Consider the following 19987-nt stretch of genomic DNA (forward strand, 5'->3'; position numbering starts at 1 on the left):
TGTATGGTGGGGTGTTCTGATGTCCATAGTAGATATTGGTCTGTGTGTTGGTTTCCTGTATGTGTTTATGTTTGGGGTCCCGTCGGTCTGTCTGGTTATTTTCATATCCATAAATGCTATGCTGCCTTCTGTTTCTGACTCATAAGTGAACTTTATGTTGCCTGTGTCGTCAATGTTATTCAAGTGTTGTGTTAGTGTTTCTGTTTGTCCTTTTGGTATGATATCCAGTATGTCGTCTACGTAGCGTTTCCATAGTTTTATTTTGCAGTTTGGGGGGCAGTGGCTATGGCTTTTTGTTCTAGGTCTTCAATGAAAAACGCACAGGGTGGCTGATAACGGGTTTCCCATGGTGAAGCCTTCCAGTTGTTTGTATATTGTGTTGTCATATGTGAGGTAAGTGGAGTTATCTACTAGTCCTATCAGGTGTGCTATGTCATCTGCTGTGAGGTTTGTTCTTTTGTGTAAAGTCTTGTCCTGTCTGATTCTGTTAACTACTATGTCTATGGTTTTTTGGGTCGGTGCTTTTGTGAACAGGGATGTGACGTCCTGTGAGATGAAGCAATCGAGATAAGGAGACGTGGATGTGGGACCATGAACAGGGACGACGGAGTTTACACGTTGGACCACGCATGGGACTGTATCGTCAGAGAGGGGAGAGCGGGCAGCAGAGGGCGACAACGTCCGCTGCTGCCCGCGGATAAACGGAGAAGGAAGTGACGCCACCATCAGCGTCAGCCTGAGGAAGTCTGCAGCCGCAGACGAAACGTAGCGGGAAAACAGGTAACAAAACTGTTCTGTGTTAAAAAAGAACTACAGCATGGGGTTGTCCAGTAATCGTTTCAGGTTCAATCCCGGCTCCGGACAGAGAATTCTGCTGTTGTGTCCTTGGGCAAGACACTTAACCCACCTTGCCTGCTGGTGGTGGTCGGAGGGATCGGTGGCGCCTGTGCTTGGCAGCCTCACCTCTGTCAGTGCGCCCCAGGGCAACTGTGGCTACATCGTAGCTCATCACCATCAGTGTGTGAATGTGTGTGTGAATGGATGAATGATACACTGTAGTGTAAAGCACTTTGGAGTCCTTACTCTGAGAGGCGCTATACAAGTGCGGGTCATTTATCATTTATGCAAATTTCCCCATTTGTGACATCAAAAATGGAGATGTTTTCAAATGGCTTGTTTCAGGCAAAAAGGTGAGTTTTGCATAGTACATCCCACTTTTGTTTTGTTTTGATAACTTTCAAGTGTTAAATGCATCTGGAAAAGATCTATTTTTATTTTCTATGATACATTTTAACCTTCTGCAGTGATACGGGCGTTATACCGATCTGTCGAGGTGAAGAGAGAACTGAGCCAGAAGGTCTCAATTTACCGGTCGATCTACATTCCTACACTCACCTATGGTGGCAAGCTTTGGGTAGTGACTGAAAGAATAAGATCATGTATACAAGCAGCTGAAATGAGTTTTCCCCTCAGGGTGGCTGGGCTCCCCCTTAGAGATAGTTTGTGAAGCTCGGTCATCCGGGAGGGGCTCGGAGTAAACCCGCTGCTCCTCCACATCGAGAGGAGCCAGTTGAGGTGGCATGGGCATCTGGTCAGGATGTCTCCTGGACACCTCCCTGGTGAGGTTTTCCAGGCATGTCCAACAGGGAAAAGACCTAAGGGAAGACCCAGGACACACTGGAGAGACTATAGCCTAATTTATACTTCGTTGTCAACTCCACGAGGGACAGACATGCATGCATGACAGAGACGTTTTGCTTTCGGACTTCTCCATCTCCTGGAGAAGGTTGCAAAGCAATTCCCCGCCAGGACAACAAAGGGCGTAGTGCTTTTCTGTGGGATCCTGTCATGTATCTGGTCCAAGATAGTGAATTTACTATTTTGTTTATATTGTGATTTTTGCATTCAAGAGACTTTTTAACACGGACAAATTTGTCCGTCATTCTCCTTCACCTCTTCATGAGGTATCTTCAGCTCTCTTCATGTTGTTGAGGGTGCAATGGCGGTGCTGTAGATGACAGCGGAATCCTGACCAATCACAAGCTTGCATTCTCCGTCTCGTTGGATGGATGTTTAGAAAAGAGAGCTTTACTCTGTCTGTCCTTGTGAGACTGCTGGAGAGCCCTCAAAATGATGGATAATAACGTTGCGTGTATCTGTCCTGACGCAGACGGAGAAGTATAAATTAGGCTTAAGTCTCACGGCTGGCCAGGGAACACCTTAGGATTCCCCGGAGGAGCTGGCCCAAGTGGGTGTTGAGAGGGAAGTCTGGGCGTCCCTGCTTAGGCTGCTGCCCCATAACCCGACTCTGGATAAGTGGCCCAAAATGGATGGATGGATACATTTCAACCAATTTTAGTTAACATAAATATAAATGTGTATGAACATTCAGATTTTGTAGTAATGAGTCAGGCTAATTGAGAGTGCATTGTTTTACTTAATTTTTCTTATGCTGAGTTTGTAAAACTGATTAGAGCATTAAAAAATAAATGTAAAGTTTTTTTTTTTGTAACGGGAAGAACCAGTAAAGAAGCTCATAAAGGTTTTGCCAGATCAACATCTCACCACAGTGGAGCTGCAGCTGGTTGTGAAAATCATAAAGTTCCTCCTGAATGTCCATCGGACACGGACAGTCCTCTCCTGTACTGAAAGTCAGCAGCATGTTGATCTGAAATTGAAACAAAAATTTAAAGTCACATAATTGTCACATAATAAGGTTTATTCTAGTCTATTCTTCTCTACTTTAACCTTAATGAGCAGCCACTTCTTGTGCTCATCTGACTCATGCCTGTGCTTGTCCGTAGTTTGAAATGCCATCTAAACATCACTCAAAGAAAATTAAAATACTTAAGTGGTTAAATCTCTTTGCACTCAGACAAAAGGACAAGCTCACACATCATTTAAGTATCTGTCAAGTTCAGCGTTTTGTCTCCAGCTGTGACCTAAAATGGCTAATGTACTGTCAGTGTGTGTGTGTGTGTGTGTGTGTGTGTGTGTGTGTGTGTGTGTGTGTGTGTGTGTGTGTGTGTGTGTGTGTGTGTGTGTGTGTGTGTGTGTGTGTGTGTGTGTGTGTGTGCTAGCTTGTACTGTTGAGCAGATCTCTGCTGTGCAACGTAATGAATCTGCCTTAAAGCGTTTTTATGTGACATACGGACATTTTCAGGAACATTTGCAACAAAGGACATCTCTCACTTCGTTCGCCAAAAAGCCAAACAGAGACTGTTAAAACGTCAAAGCCCAGGAGATACAAAGTTAGAAGGAATATTAATTATGTAGAAAAATCACAAATGTTATGTAACCTTTCCCTTAATTTCAGCAATTAAACACATTTCTTGTGGCTGCTGCACCACTTTACACTAGAGATCACAATGCAGATGTGTAGAGTTGCTGTATTACAAAAACAAATGTATTAACCTGGCTGGCTAAAGATGTCTTGGAAAAGGTATACGAAGATAAAAATGCACACATGCAACTCAGACCCTTGAGCACATTTAGTATATTTTCACACTATTGAAATGAAGAATGGCATTACATTAATCTCCGAGAACAAAGTAAGGAATCTTGGTGTTATCTTTGACCAGGACATGTCATTCAAATCCCAGGTTTCACAAGTTTGTAGGATTTCCTTTTTCCACCTTCAGAATAATGCTAAGATTAGAAGCATACTTTCCAGGAGTGATGCTGAAAAACTAGTTCATGCATTTATTACATCAAGACTCGATTACTGTAATTCATTACTCTCAGGAAGTCCACAGAATGTAGTTAAAAGTCTTCAGCTTGTCAAAAATGCTGCAGCTAAAGGTCTGATGAGAAAAAAGAGAGATCATAGCTCTCCTGTCTTAGCTTCCCTACATTGGCTACCTGTTAAATTCAGAATAGATTTTAAGATCCTTCTTCTCACATATAAAGCCCTTAATAATCAAGCTCCATCATACATCAGTGATCTGATTGTTCCATATGTTCCTAACCGAGCACTTCGCTCTCAGACTGCAGCTCTACTGGTGGTTCCCAGAATATCTAAAATTAGGATGGGTGGCAGGTCTTTTAGTTATCAGGCTCCTCTCCTGTGGAACCAGCTTCCAGCTTTAGTCCGTGAGGCAGACACTTTGTCTACTTTTAAGAATAGGCTTAAAACATTTTTATTTGATAGGGCCTATGGTTAAAATCTGATGTTAGCCTAAATCTGGACAAGTGGGGGAGTACAGGGAGGTGGAGTGTACAGTCGGTAAAGACGGCTCTCCCTTGCCCTGACTCCAACATGCCTCCATCTAAATAGGATAGATTATCCAGAGTTATCTCTGTAGTTATGCTGCTATAGGCTTAGACTGCTGGAGTATACACTGACCACTTTTCACACTCTACTACTTTCTTCTACTATCTGCTCTTTAACTGTACTATTTTCTGCAATTTCAGCTGTTAACTTTATTTTCTCTGTAAGTGTTTTTCTCCCCAGAAGAAGCTACAACAATGTTCTGCTGAGCTGTGGTGCCCTCATGGAGGGGGCCATCGTCTAGCACACTGCTGCTATTACTAAAACATTATCCCTCTCCTGATCATAACCTTTTGCTTTCCTTGACGTTGGATGTGCTACCCGTTTAATTATAGATTTACTAGGATAAATACAATAAAGTTTATCTTTCACCAAATAGAATATTTACTAAGACATCACAATATAACTATAGACACATTACTTGTCTTTGTGTGTGTGCGTGTGTGTGTTTGTGCGTGTGTGTGCGTGCGTGCGTGTGTGTGTGTGTGTGTGTCTGCTCTGTCTTCTCGATCCCCAGTGAGTCGTGGAGGATGGCTGCTTATACTGAGCCAGGATTCTCTGGAGGTTTCTTCCTGTTAAAAGGGAGTTTTCCTCTCCACTGTCGCTGCATGCTTGCTTAGTATGAGGATTGCTGTATAGTCACTGACACTAGTCAGTGACTTGATGCAATTTGCTGGGTTCCTTATATAGGAAACATTATTTCTGATTGGCTTAATGAACTGGCCTGAATTGGAATGTTTATTATGTGAAGTGCCTTGAGACGGCTCTTGTCGTGATTTGGCGCTATATAAATAAACTTGAATTGAATCAATTCCAATTTGTTTTGAAAAAAAATTCTGCATAAAACAAGAGGCATGATGCAAAGTAGAGAAGTGGCATGGAGCAGCAAGACAGGAGACGGTAAAAGAACAATATCGGCTCTCATGTTTCTGCACAAATTTTCTGATGAAGCTACAAAAATTAAACAAATCAATGGTGCTACACACCCAAGAATGTAATCTAACTTGTTTAAATCGCCTTAGAACTCTTTACAAATACATGGGCGTCCAAGCTTAAATGGGAGTCAAAGTTAGATCCTCTTAGCTGGACTTTTAGGGGTTTCACAGCTGGGCCAGCACAGACCAGGCTCGGTGACATCGGTTCGGGTCCCGCACCGGTCGTTTGTTTACGCACAAATCCCCGAGCATGCGGGCGGGGCAACAGACACGCAGAAAAAGTCTGGCTGTGAGCGTGTGTCTCCTGCTCCTCACCAGTGTTGGGAACGTTACTTTAAAAAAGTAATTAGTTATAGTTACTGATTACTTTGTCAAAAAAGTAACTCAGTTACTAACTGAGTTACAAGATCATAAAAGTAACTAATTACCAACAAAAGTAACTACTTAGTTACTTTTTTCATTAAAGAATGCAAGAATTACTACAATAGTAAAATATAAATGACTAATGACTGAACATAATAAAATGTATGTCCAAATGTTTTATATAAACCTGAATAATTTATATAAATAAGCACTTAACAGGAGGAACTACTAACAGGAGCATTACACTAATCTAGACTATTAAAAGGTCACTGTGTGATATTTAACAAAAACCCAATCAGCTAAAAACTAAAATTGCAAATAGAAACACCTGTAAAGGTTCCCGAGCCTTTAAATGGTCTCTCAGTCTAGTTAAATTACAGAAATAAATGTAATTTTGCACAGCATTCTAATTTTTCCAGCTTCACATAATTGTGTGTTTTTAGGTTTTTACTAGCATTTCTGTTGCTGGTAATCTAGTAACGGTTAAATAAATAAATAAATAAATAAAATCCTTTAAAATGACACTAGAAGAGGCACAAATCTGATGGAGGACTTAAATGTACTAACATGGGTCAGACCCAACCACAGAAGAGCTGAAGCTGGGTGGTAAACACACACAGGTAGTTCTAATAACACCTGAGCTCCATGCCGTCTGAGACTGATGCATCAGTGTTACAGCGGGACTAAAGACATGATCAGAAACAGGTTACAGCTGGATGATCTAGGAAGGCAGAAGATCGTTGCAGGACGTCTGCGCGGTGAACAGGTGAGCGGACCTTCGGGACGTCCCGCTGTCATGCTAAGGGCACGGCTGCAGACCCGCAGATTCGCTGCTGCACGCATTTTCTTATCAGTAACAGGAAGACGTTTTGATACAAGAAGACGAAATTAATTAGTTTGCTCGTTACAGAAAGAAATATTTTTTATTAACGCGGTTATTTTAAACGGAGTTATTCCCGTTTGGTCTATAGCAGGCAGTGACTGAGACCGTGAGGGTCTCCGCCCACCCGGCCAGTCATCATCGTGTTTGTAAGTGTGTTACCGACACCTCTCTCTCCCTGGCTGCAGCTGAAGTGTTGCAGTCAGAAAGCCTCACGCTGCTGCTCAACGTTCGACAAGCACATAGTAACGCACAACGTTCCGTCCCCAGTAACGGTAACGGCGTTGCAACGGCGGGAAAAGTAATTAATTAGATTATTCCGTTACCTATAAAAGAACGCCGTTAGAAACGCCGTTATACTTAAACGGCGTTACTCCCAACACTGCTCCTCACAGCAGTGACAAAAAGACAGAGAGTGATAATGATAATGAATGCGCATGCGGGAAGTCCCCTCTGGTTGATTCTATCTGCCAATCGGAGGCTCCCCCTAACAGTAGGCGTGTATTTGAGCCAGCCAGTCGGTCCTTGTGGGTGTGCTGGCCCGGGCCAACCCTGAGCGGACCACCAGAGGATAAGGGGAAAGAGAGATAAAACAGGAAAAGAGACATAACAAGAGCATCATCTCCGATGTTGTGCATGATTTTTATATTCTGAGGGATCCACATTGGAGTTTTGTTTGATTCTCGTTGCACTTTTGACTTTAGATAGATTTAGAACTTGGAACATTTCTTGTACACATTGCTCTGCTACAGCTGTATCATCTTCCCACCTGTTCCTGAGGCGGCGACCTGAACTCTTTGGTCTTCTTGGCCGTGACAGCAGCAGACATGTTGAGAGCCAGCATGAGCTCATTGTAGCGGAACTTCTGGTTGTGCTGCAGCTTAGAGACAAAGTTGTCAGAGAAGGACACAATAGCCTCGATGCGGTGCTTCAACTCGCAGTCGCAGAAATAATGAAGCAGTTCGCACATCTGCAGAGCATGTAAAGAAGAAGGAGGCACAATTTCATCGTATCACCAAGATAATCAGATAAACGTTTAGTTCACTCATCAAAGAGATTCTATGTGAGACAGAGTCATTTCATGATTGACCGGCTTCAGATAGACCCATTACAGAGGAGCTGTAATTGCTTTATGTGCAGAACTATTAAAATGATGCTAAAGCTTCGGAGTGTTTTATTACCTGTCGTTTGACAGGCTCTGGCAGCCTCTTCTCCAGCAGCCCCTCCATTGGCTGTTTTGACTCTTCAGCTGCTTCTTCTTCTCCAGCTTCCACGGCCTTGCCCTCTGTTCCCGCTAAACCTTCTTTGTCCGTGTGTCTCAGGACCCCCCCATTCCGTGTCTCTCTGAACACGTTTGGGTCAATCAGTAGTAAAATCTTCTGAACATCTTCACTGCCTAACACGCCCATCGTCAGCAGAGTGCTAATGAGCTTCAGGATGGGCACAAACTGATATTCCACGCCGCCTCCTACAGGATCTCGTATGTGGTGTCCTCCACCATGCACGGCCTCCCTCAACATCACAATTGCTTTCTCCTTTAGAGAATCCAGAGGGATTTGAGGACTGTACAGATGATCCCGTTTTGTGCTGATGAAGCATGGAGGGGTGAAGTTGAGGCGGGGTTTCAGAGAGGTGCTAAGCCCAACTCCAGGCAGGCTGTGTTTCTTGGATGCATTGGAAAAAAGTCGAATGGAGCGTGTTTCTGCTGTAACTGGAATAATAAACTCATCCTTCATCATGAGTCTAGACTCTTTGGCTGTCTCCAAGTGGATGCTGATCAGAACATTGTAGAAGCCCTCACGTAACATGCCAGACAGGTACTGATTGTCGATGGTGTATAAGAGCTGTGATTGGTCCAGGTGGCTGCAGAGGGCATGGGCCACGCGGGTGTTTCCCAGAGCACAGAGGGCACAGTACAGCTTCAGGGTGTGGTAGTGGAACTTCCTCATATCTTCCTGCTCAGACAGCTCCATGATGTCAACACACCTTTAAAAGAAGGCAGCGGCTGTTTGAAACATATACCTGAAAGATCAGATTTCTGTGCATGTTGATCAAAAGAAAATACAAACTAAGATTAAAAACTTCATCTTCACTGTTTATAACCATTTAATATATCTTTCATGGTTTTTTTCCTTCATGTATACATAGGTTGGAATTATGTTTGTGTAAATTAAAATATGTATTAGTTTATCAGGTTTGTAATTAATTCTAAACTAGTTCAAAAACACAAAGCAAATCCAGTATATAAAGACCTGTTCTCCTCAGGTATGTGTACCGCCAACATCTGCAGGGGCTCCACACACTGAACGACCCAGCCATGCCTCTCACTCACTCGGGCCGTCTCCACTTTCAGGAAGGTGTTGGGCATGCGGCTCCACAGCACCGCATTAATTGTCTGAACATCTAGCCGGGGCGGACACTGAGGCACCGGGTTTTTGTGTTCACTTTTAAAAATGGCTGACGACAGAGGCATGGTATTCTGGAGAGGGAAAACGGTTTAGGTGAACCGTGTCTTTCTTACATCATACTGCACAGGAACAAGGATGAGATGGGGAAGATGTAGGACTCTACCTTTATTTTAGCCAGTTCAAACTGAAAGAGGTTAGGACTGGTGGGTCGCACAAACACAGCAGGAAAAAGTTTGGTGTTTGTTTCCACCTGGAGCCAAGAAATGAACAGATTTAAGGGAGAAATAACAAATAAGGATCAAAAACTTGAACGGGAGCAAGGGACCGTGACTTGCAGCAGGCGGCTTAATGATGCATCATGAGAGCCTTGTGTGTGTGTGTGTGCGTGTGTGCGTGTGTGTGTGTGTTCTGAGAGCCGGCTGGGTGAGTCAGTGGTGGGTGAAACCTCGCAGATTCTACTGCAGGAAAATGTAAGCAGATTATACAACTTGAATGGCTCACCAAGACTCAGCTCTCAAAGCACGTTTTCATAATCAAGTGAGAAACCCAACAACACAGACGTCATTGCACCTTTGTTATAAAAAAAAACACGAAGAGCTTCATAGAGAGTTTTTTCTGCAGCCAACAAACTTAATGACTGTGCAGAATGAACGGCTGACAAAAGTTATGACTTTAGAACAACTGACCTTTGCTCAATAAATGAGTAGATAATAAGTTTGCAGCGCCTGAGCGTTATTTTTCTATAAATCAATGCTAAAATGGAGTGGTTCGCCCTTTCCTTATAGAACAGAATATTCTATAAATTAGATGTCTTAATGTTTTTTTTTTGTTTGTTTTTTTTCTGCTGAGTTTTACTCATGTTTTTAACCCTCCCACTGTCTTTATGGGTGACCCTGCGAGGAAAGTTGACCATTGAGCAGCATTGATGGTTTATCCCTTGAGGTCCACGTGGCAGGGGTGAGGTGGTGCTCACTCCTCACCCCTGCCACGTGGACCCAAGGGATAAACCATCAGCCCTGCTCAATGGTCAACTTTCCTCACTGGGTCACACCTATTAGGACAGTGGGAGGGTTAAAGAGGGTTAGGGATTATTACACTTAAAAAAATACCCAAAGTGCTCAATGCTCTAAAGATTAACACTGAAAGAAAATAAAGACATAAGAAAAAAAATTGTTTTTGAAACAATAGTTAAACAAATAGAAATTGTACATTTTGAGGAGTCAATCATAATATCTATTTTTTTATCCTACTTTGTTTTCCCCCTTCTAAAATCATAACTTAATAGTTAAAGGGGACATAATAATACTCTTTTAAAGTTGTAATGATTCAATTGTTGATACAAAATATGTTTATGATGTTTTTGTGCACATAATCTCTCACATAAACAATTTCAACACTTTTATTAGAGACAGTTTCAGTACCTTCCAGAATGAGCTGTTTCAGGGCTCTGTCACTTTAAGAAAACAAGCTCAAGCTGGACACATCCACCATCTGCTGCTCAGGCTGCTATGAGCTAAGAAGCTCTGATATCTGGGAAGAGGTCAGAGTAGAATCGCTGCTCCTCCAGCAGCAGCTCTCTGGCATGTGAGAGCTAATTTCCCCATTTGTGACATCACAAAAAGGTACTTTTTGAAAATGCTTGTTTTATGAACATAATTCATAAAACCAAACACTGAAAAATTAATTAACATGTGTTGTTCACGACTGAGGTGTTTATAGAGACAGTAAAGATCCACATGGCAGCAAAAACCAATGCAAAATGTGCGGTTTGCATATTATGTCCACATTAAAGACAAATAGAGTGATTTTATACTATTAGACCAACTTGAAGCAAAAACAATTGTCTGAAAAGAAAAGTTTTTTCAAACCTGGAACATTTTTTTCCAAACAAATAAAAAGGTAGCATATTATCAAAGGGCAATTAAAGGCACATGGGTCCTGTGTTTGCAACAAAAATATTCTAACAAACTTTTAATGTGTGCTTGTGTTCTGTACCTGGTAGGATGTGGATATCTCCTTTCCATTGGCGGTGAATGTCACCAGACCGGTGGCAAGATCTATCAGACAGCCGATCTCCAGATCAACATTGGTGTCACGAGTGGCATGTCCAGTGCTGGATATATCACCACCCCACACCATGTAGCAGTTACTCCTCTTCACACTGTCAGTTATCAACAATTATGAATGATTTAAGCAATAAAAAAGTCATTCTCTGTATAAATGCTGGACACGAATCCTCACCTCTCATGGACTCGTCCACGCTCATCACCCAGGGTTACAGTCACTGTCCGGTTCTTGCTGAGGTTGAAGTTGTTGCTATAATAATGGTAGTCAGGGGTGACCCATCCAACCCACACGCAGTTAGGGTCCTGACCTGAGAATATTCTCACCGAGTGGTGGTACTGCAATACAAAAAAAGGATGGATTGAAGAGAAATGTTCCAGTTTTAAGCTACGATCAGAGAGGAAGTTTGAGCTTACCATGGAGATGCTGCTGTAGTCCACTCGTCTACTTTCCTCACCATGTCTCACGGATCTCAATGGATATCTGCAAAGTGATCAAGTACAAACCAGCTGCCTATGATGGCTGGGAAACAGTACCTTTAACTGCATTATCAATACTTCCAACATTTATAAAATTTCTGCAATGACTAAAACTGACTTGTTGATGTAACCCAGAAGCTAGAACCTTAATGAGGTATTAACTAATTGGCTTACTAATATGATCCATCCTCAATTTAGATAAAATATAAATTAAGGAAATTAACAATACTAATTAATAGATATCTAATTAACTAATAGATAATTTCATAATGAATTATTGGAAGGGTGAATAACTAAAATAACGAGTTTAATATTAAACATCGGTTAAAACAAGAATCTTGAACATCACTAACAGAAACAGAAGAGGAAAGCTGTATACTATTGGTCCAGGTGGGAATCTGAAATTTCATTGGCTGAGAGAAATAAGTCCCGCCTCCGCGAAATAAAACCGTGCGACGCAGCTGAGCGAGAGGAGAGACAAACGGCTGTGCAGCACGCAGATACAGAAAGCAAAGACTGAGCGGTTAGAGAGAGAGAGAGAGAGAAAAAAAAAACAACGGTCGAGGCCGTGAAGAACCCTGATTTGGGTGCCGCATAGATAGAGGGAGAGGCGGACTTGACTCCTTCTAATAAGAGCTAGGAACTTGGAACCAACGCGATTTGTGTGGAGACGACAGAGTGAACCAATCCTCTGTAGGAGGGAACCGTTGGAGCGCGTTGGTGAGTGAATGAGATTAAATTCAGTAAATTATTAAATTCAAAAAGCTAATTACAGCAACCGAGGTGACAGCAGTGGGCTGCTAGACGTTAGATCCCAGGAGTTAACATCTCAAACTACCAGTTAACGGTGGTAGGGCATATAGGAGTTAACGGCTCAAACCGCCAGTTAACGGCGGTAGGGCATATGGGATTCCCAGGAGTTAACGGCTCAAACCGCCAGTTAATGGTGGTACAGCCTAGATGTACAAGGTCCTCAGGGGCGTTATAGCTAACGCCATAGAATTAGCAATGCGTCCCTTAACCAAACATTTAATAATAAAAAAAATAGATAAATAAAAATAAATAAAAGCTAACTGATTAGGGAGGAATTATTTTACAAAGGTGGACCAAAGGACCAGAATTTATATTTTGTTGAATTTTGTTATAGAACATTTTATTTATTTATTTATTTATTTATTTATTTATTTATTTATTTATTTATTTATTTATTGTGTTACAGATATACAAGGTGTCACAATGCTGTATAGAAACACAACTAAATGTATCCTTGTTGTCATGAATGTATTTCTTGTTGAATAGTGTAGAGTAATAGAATCTAACTGAGCCTATTGAGCTGAACAATTGTTGTCATATGTAATTATATTTCCAGAGCTACTGAGAATTATTTTAATAGACAATCAAATTGATGTTATGTTAGTTGAACTGTGAACCCAAACATGATTGGCTATGCCAATAGAGTGAAGCATTTGTTTAAGTCTGTAAGACTTTATGCTGTGATGTGACGAGAAGGGTCGATGCCAACTCGCTAACAGTCCTGTTGTTTACAGGCTGGGTTTTTTTTTTCCTTGGGTTTGATCCCGACTCCTATGATCACTCACTTGGAACGAGAACTGGATTTCTTCCTGACGAGGGAGATGGCGAGCCTTAACCACTGAACGAACCAGGACATCTCAAGTAACTGAAGAGCAGACTGCTCTCTTCTGTGAACAATCTCAACGGTGCGGTAGGAAAAAATCGCACCACCGGACTCTGACTTTCACCCCAAGCGTGGGGATTTGACTTGACGCCGGCTGACTTGTGACTCATATGATCAAATCTCATACCGAGCATTTTACTATTGTCGATTGTTTTCATCTGTTTTTGTGTGTTATCTTTATGTGTTATATTTCCCATTATTATTAAAATTTAGTATATAAACCGTTTCATGCTATACCCGTGACTCCAGTCATTCTTAAACAACCTCCAATTCTCCCCGAACCTAATTATTGGCCCATTTGTTTATTTTTTCTTTTAATTATCTTATTGTATCCTGTAATCCGGTTACATAAAACTTGGCGAGCCAGCCAGGAGAATTGTAGAGTTGTTACCTTAGCTAACCATTGACTGACATCATAAGAGTGCCTGGAGGTCACAGTGGTTTGCCATTTTGGCATTATTGGTACTTTTGAGTGTTTTAAAATGGAAGTTGTGAAAACAGAAAAGGTCAAAGTTTCAAATGCTGTTTTAATCAGTGGGTTAACTGATACAGACCTTGATAACGAAGTCTTTGGGTTTATGGAAGGATTCGGACCAGTTAACAGGCGCATTAAGTTACCAAACTGTGATCAGATTATTGTGGAGTTTCAACATGAAGCCACTGTTAAGGAATTAAAGAAACAATGTTTACCCTATGACAAACCTTGTACTAGGAACCCAGATGTTTTCTTCCATATTCAAGACCTAGCCAGCGCGTACAGTCTAGAAACTAGCACATCTGCCACTGATGCCTATCTGTCAGAGCTCAGGGACATAGCTGCGCGTAGCAATCAATCATTTAAAGACCTTCTAATGGAGGAACTGGCAAAAATTGGGGAATCTTTAGGAAGGGATACCCATGCATCTGAACCAGTCACTGAACCAGAGCCAATGCTCCATAGTGACCAAGTTACATATTCCCTGCCTTTAACACCAGAAGTTAACTATATGAACAACTCAAAGGACAATTGTCCACCTACAGAGACTGGAAAACAAAACCCTTGCATTCCACCAAATCTTTTAAACACACCTGAGGTTCAGCGAGTTATTGTGGAACACATTGTTAAAAGCAGTGAGGTTATCCCTCCGCCTACTTCACAATACAGACTAAAACCGTTCTCAGGGCGAGTTCCACACCCTTCTTTTGAAACTGACTATGATACTTGGCGTAGTAGTGTAGTGTTATGCATAAATGATCCTTCACTCACCAAGTCCCAAATTGTACGAAGAATCGTGGAGAGTCTGTCAGCCCCAGCAGCGAGCATCGTTAAAGCTCTTAGTCCAAAATCCGACCCGGAAACGTACCTTGAACATCTCGATTCAGCTTACGCAGCTGTCGAAGACGGCGACGAGCTCTTTGCTCGCTTCTTAAACACAAACCAGGACAGTGGTGAAAAACCTTCCGATTACTTTCAGAGGTTATACACCTTGTTAAACCTAGTTATTCAGAGGAATGGAATTTCCTCCAGTGACGCCGACCAGCAGCTGCTCAAGCAGTTTTGCAGAGGCTGTTGGGACAGCTCGCTGATTTCAAACCTGCAACTCGAACAAAAGAAAGACAACCCGCCTCATTTTACAGCACTTCTCCTCAAACTGCGCACTGAAGAAGACAAACAGGCTACTAAAGCAGCACGCATGAAACAACACTTAGGGGCACAACGAACTAGAGTGTATTCAAATGTGCAAACAACATGCTCTCAGAGTAAAAACACTTGTGAACTGGAAATAGATGATAACTGTGATGACTTACGCAAACAAATCGCTGAGCTCAGGAGCCAAATTGCACAGCTTAAGGTTAACAACACAGATAAAAAGGCAAAGAAAACTCAAAAAGAGTCAAAACCCCGTGTGGGGACTAAAATTCCAGATGAGCCCAAACAGATTCAGCAGATAACAGCAGTGGTGCCCAGACCAAAGCCTGGATACTGTTTTAAGTGCGGAGAAGATGGGCACATAGCTTCTAGCTGTAGCAACGAGCCAAATCCAGCACTAGTTGCAACTAAAAGACTTGCTCTTAGACAGAAGCAGCGCGAGTGGGAGATGTCAAAGCCAATTGCTCAGTCTCCTCCTTTAAACCGGTAGAAGCTCCTATCGTGGGACAGATAGGTGCTAAAGTAGAACCAAGTCCCTCTAAGGAAAGGACAGAGAGACTTTTTTGCAAGCCAGTTCATGCTCATTCAGTGCCAAAACTTCCCAAAAGATTAGTGGGTGGGCGATGCACAGCTACAGTCTCAGTTAACAGTGTTGAATGTAATTGTTTACTGGATTCAGGGTCCCAGGTAACCACCATTGCCAATTCTTTTTACCAAGAACACTTACCTGACCTCTCAATTAAACCCATCAGTAATCTGTTAGAAGTCGAGGGCGCAAACGGTCAAGCAGTTCCTTATTTAGGATACATAGAGATAAGTGTCACATTTCCAAAAGAGCTCGATCAGTCTGGACTTGAGTTACCTACCCTTGCGTTAGTGGTTCCGGATATAAGCTCAAACTCTGATACACCACTACTCATTGGCACAAACACACTCGATCCTTTGTATGAGCAATTGTCTGCCAATAACTTACCTGATTCCAAGGCACTCTCTTATGGGTACCAACACGTGCTAAAAGCCTTAGCAGTCAGAAAAAAACAAAGCAAAGATGGACGAGTTGGTGTGGTGAAGCTTCGAGGGAGAACCCAAGAAGTTCTCCCTGCAAATAAAAAACTGTTACTAGAAGGGTTTATGCAACCCAGCCAAAACAAGCATGAGCCTTATGCACTCATTGAACAACCCACCAATGGTTCTCTACCAGGGGGTATAATTGTAGACTGTTGCCTCATTTCCTTACCTTCACATGGTCCATACAAAGTACCTGTTGTACTAAGAAACGAAACTAACCATGACATCACATTACCCACTAACTGTGTGATCGCTGAGTTAGTTAAAGCCGATCGTGTTATGCCATATCCAGAACCTGACAAAAGTGATCAGAAAGTACTTGCGGCGTGTAGTTCGCAGCAACAGACTTCACCTTCAAACCCTCCTCTCAGTTTTGACTTCGGTACTTCGCCCTTGTCCGAAGAATGGAAAGGGAGGATCACCAACAAACTTAACACTTACTCCGATGTGTTTTCGCACCACGATCTTGATTTTGGTCATACACAACAGATAAGACATCACATCAACTTAAAAGACGAGACCCCATTCAAACAGAAATCTCGGCCGATCCATCCACATGATTATGAAGCCGTGAGAAAACATTTGGAAGCCCTCTTGGAAACCGGTATAATAAGAGAGTCGGAGTCTCCATTTGCCTCACCAATAGTGGTAGTTCGGAAAAAGAATGGTGAGGTACGTCTATGTATAGACTATAGAAAGCTTAATCTGCAAACCATTCGCGACGCATATGCCCTGCCTAACTTGGAGGAGTCCTTTTCTGCTCTCGCTGGATCACAGTGGTTTTCTGTGATGGACCTCAAGTCAGGTTACTATCAAATAGAGATGTGTGAAAAGGATAAACCTAAAACTGCTTTTGTTTGCCCGTTTGGGTTTTATGAATTTAACCGTATGCCACAAGGAATAACAAATGCTCCAAGCACTTTCCAACGGGTTATGGAAAAGTGTATGAAGGACATTAATCTGAAGGAAGTGTTAGTTTTCCTAGACGACTTGATCGTCTTTTCCAACTCCTTGGAAGAACACGAAACCAGACTTTCTCACGTTCTTGAACGGCTTAGAGAATACGGACTCAAGCTATCACCAGATAAGTGTCGTTTTTTCCAGACATCTGTGCGTTATCTTGGACATATAGTATCTCGAGATGGCATAAAAACCGATCCAGATAAGGTGGAAGCACTCAAAACATGGCCGAAGCCTCAGACTTTGAAGAAACTCCAATCTTTCTTAGGATTTACCGGTTATTACCGACGCTTCGTTAAAGATTACTCAAATATTGTCAAGCCACTAACATCTCTCACGGCTGGTTATCCACCCAAACGGAAAAACTTTAAAACACCACCATGTAGATCAAAGTACTTGAACCCCAAAGAACCCTTTGGGAATCGTTGGAGCCAAGACTGTGAGAAGTCCTTTCAAACTATTATTGAAAAACTTACCACTTCGCCAGTTCTTGGCTACGCTGACGCAAAACTCCCATATCTAGTACACACAGATGCTAGTACGACCGGACTCGGTGCAGCGCTATACCAAGTGCAAAACGGTGTCACACAGGTAATCGCTTATGCAAGTCGCGGTTTAAGCTCTAGTGAAACTAGGTACCCTGCGCACAAGTTGGAGTTTCTAGCCTTAAAGTGGGCCATAACAGATAAGTTTCATGACTATTTGTATGGGAACACATTCACTGTCATTACTGATAATAATCCGTTAACTTACCTCTTAACAACGGCAAAACTCGATGCAACGAGCTATCGTTGGCTAGCTGCGTTGTCCACCTATAATTTTGACATCAGATACCGTGCAGGTACACAGAACGTTGACGCGGATGGCCTGTCTAGGAGGCTGCATGATAAACCTGAAGACAACTCAAAATTCACTGAGGAATGCCAACGACTAGATGAGTTCCGATCTCATCTTTTATCCTCTGTCAAAGAAGTCGAGCTTCAACTTCAAGCCGAAGCAGTGAAGGCAACATGCCAAAAGCACATGGTCTTGGATGAGACTGATTCTCCTTGTGGTTTAGTTCAGTCACTTGCCATGTCTGCAGCGGCCATTCCAGACCTATTCCAGTTGGAAGACAATAGTGACAGTTTCTTTGCTGTGCCCAAGTATAACCATGCTGACCTTGTCTCCTTGCAGAGGAAAGATCCAACCATTGGCCGAGTCATTCAGCTGCTTATGACTGACAATAAACCGCCAACTGATACTATTGCAGAACCCCCGGTGGTTCTTAACCTTTTGAGAGAGTGGAAACGGTTTGAGTTTCAAAATGATTTACTGTACCGGAGACGCCAATTAGGACCAGAGACATCATTGCAGTTAGTCTTGCCTGATTCATTACGTTCAACAGTCATGCAAAGCCTACATGATGATATGGGGCATCTTGGGGTTGAACGTACGACAGATCTCATTCGGTCCCGTTTTTACTGGCCAAGAATGGCTAATGATATCGAAATCAAAGTTAAAACTTGCGAAAGATGTATCCGTCGGAAGGCCCTCCCTGACAAAGCTGCTCCAATGGTGAGTATTACCACCACCAGACCTATGGAGTTAGTTTGCATGGATTTTCTCTCCATAGAACCAGACAGTAAGAACACTAAAGATGTCTTAGTGATTACAGACCATTTTACAAAGTATGCAGTGTCCATCCCAACCAAAGATCAGAAAGCCACCACCGTCGCGAAGAACCTGTGGGAACATTTTTTAGTCCACTACGGGTTTCCTGAGCATCTTCATAGTGATCAGGGACGGGATTTCGAATCACGTACAATCAAGGAACTTTGTTCTTTACTTGGTATCCGTAAAGTCAGAACGAGCCCTTATCACCCTCGTGGCAACCCCGTTGAACGGTACAATCGTACATTACTCAGCATGTTGGGAACTTTACAAGCCACTGAGAAACATCACTGGCGCGATTTTGTAAAACCACTTACTCACTCGTACAATTGTACAAAAAATGACGTGACGGGATACTCTCCCTACGAGCTAATGTTCGGTAGGCAGCCTCGGTTGCCTATAGATATTGCCTTTGGGTTACCGCATTTGAACAAGCCCTCTATAACTCATTCTCAGTATGTTAAAGAACTGAAGAGTCATCTGGAACAGAGTTATGACATTGTCATAAAAAACTCTCAAAAAACAGCGAGGAAGAACAAAGAACGGTTCGACAGAAACATTCGTGAGTCCACACTAGGTGTGGGAGATCGTGTTTTAGTCCGAAATCTTCGCTTAAGAGAAAAGCATAAATTAGCAGACAAATGGGAGCAAACAGTGTATATAGTTCTCAAACAGATGGAAAACTTGCCAGTATACACTGTAAAACCAGAGAACGGAGAAGGACCCAACAGAACACTCCACAGAGATCTTTTACTGCCTTGTGGTTTTCTCTCTTCATTAGAAAATGAAACAGAACGCGTTACGAAACCTAGCAGACCTCATACAAGACAGAGTTCAGCCTTAGAACCTGACCCAGATGAGCCACTTGACGAAGAGGTAGATGAGTTTTATTACTCTGATCTTCCACAAGTGCTAAACCGACCATCCTATCAAATAGCGGTCACCTTGCCAAATAGGGAACTCATAGCAGATTCAGGACCGGTAAATAATATTCAACAACAAAACACACTATCCTTACACACAGGGGATCGCAAGGAACCAACCTTAGCTGGTAATGAAAATGCTGAATTGTCCTTACTTGACAAAGGCATCAACACCGAAACATTCTTACCTGACAGAATGAGTGAAACTGCGACATTCTTACCTGAAAGAGTGAAAGAAGCAGCAACATACTTACCTGAAAAAACGAAAAAAAACGAAGTATACTTACCTGACGTAGAAACGGGGGATGAAACTAACACAAACCTACCTCAATTGGATGGTGTCCTAAAGTCGCAGCAACGTGATGTAAGTTTTGAACCCATCATACACGATCAGACACATACATCTGAAAAGACCAAAGTCTTAGAGAATAGCTCATCAGCTCTGTCGGAAACAGAGAGCTCACTTCGTCCTGTCTCAGTTGAGAATCAAACCGAAACGGATGAGCATGATACTGTGCAACCAGAGATGTATGTCAGGAGATCTGAACGAAGTAGTCAGCCTCCTCAAAGACTAACTTACTCTCAATTGGGCAATCCACTAGTGACCGTAGTTAGGTCCCTTTTCCAAGGACTTAATAAAGCTTTTATTGACTCTCTT

The 19987-nt window shown here is 42.4% G+C and overlaps 1 protein-coding gene across 7 annotated transcripts in view; it reads right to left on the reverse strand.

The window, feature by feature from the left end:
* Positions 1 to 19987, reverse strand: part of LOC107392446 (ryanodine receptor 3) — a 129941-nt gene that overhangs the window by 55229 nt on the left and 54725 nt on the right. For all 7 annotated transcript variants that reach the window (XM_070546664.1, XM_070546666.1, XM_070546663.1 and 4 more), the window contains 8 exons: positions 11337 to 11403; positions 11098 to 11258; positions 10852 to 11017; positions 9020 to 9106; positions 8701 to 8927; positions 7630 to 8434; positions 7218 to 7418; positions 2566 to 2668 (listed from right to left, as the gene is read on the reverse strand). In XM_070546664.1, coding sequence (XP_070402765.1) covers positions 2566 to 2668; positions 7218 to 7418; positions 7630 to 8434; positions 8701 to 8927; positions 9020 to 9106; positions 10852 to 11017; positions 11098 to 11258; positions 11337 to 11403 — 1817 coding nt within the window. The remainder of the gene's footprint in view (positions 1 to 2565; positions 2669 to 7217; positions 7419 to 7629; positions 8435 to 8700; positions 8928 to 9019; positions 9107 to 10851; positions 11018 to 11097; positions 11259 to 11336; positions 11404 to 19987) is intronic.

This window comes from Nothobranchius furzeri, chromosome 18 (genome assembly GCF_043380555.1).
Source record: "Nothobranchius furzeri strain GRZ-AD chromosome 18, NfurGRZ-RIMD1, whole genome shotgun sequence".
In the NCBI taxonomy this organism is placed as follows: Eukaryota; Metazoa; Chordata; class Actinopteri; order Cyprinodontiformes; family Nothobranchiidae; genus Nothobranchius; species Nothobranchius furzeri.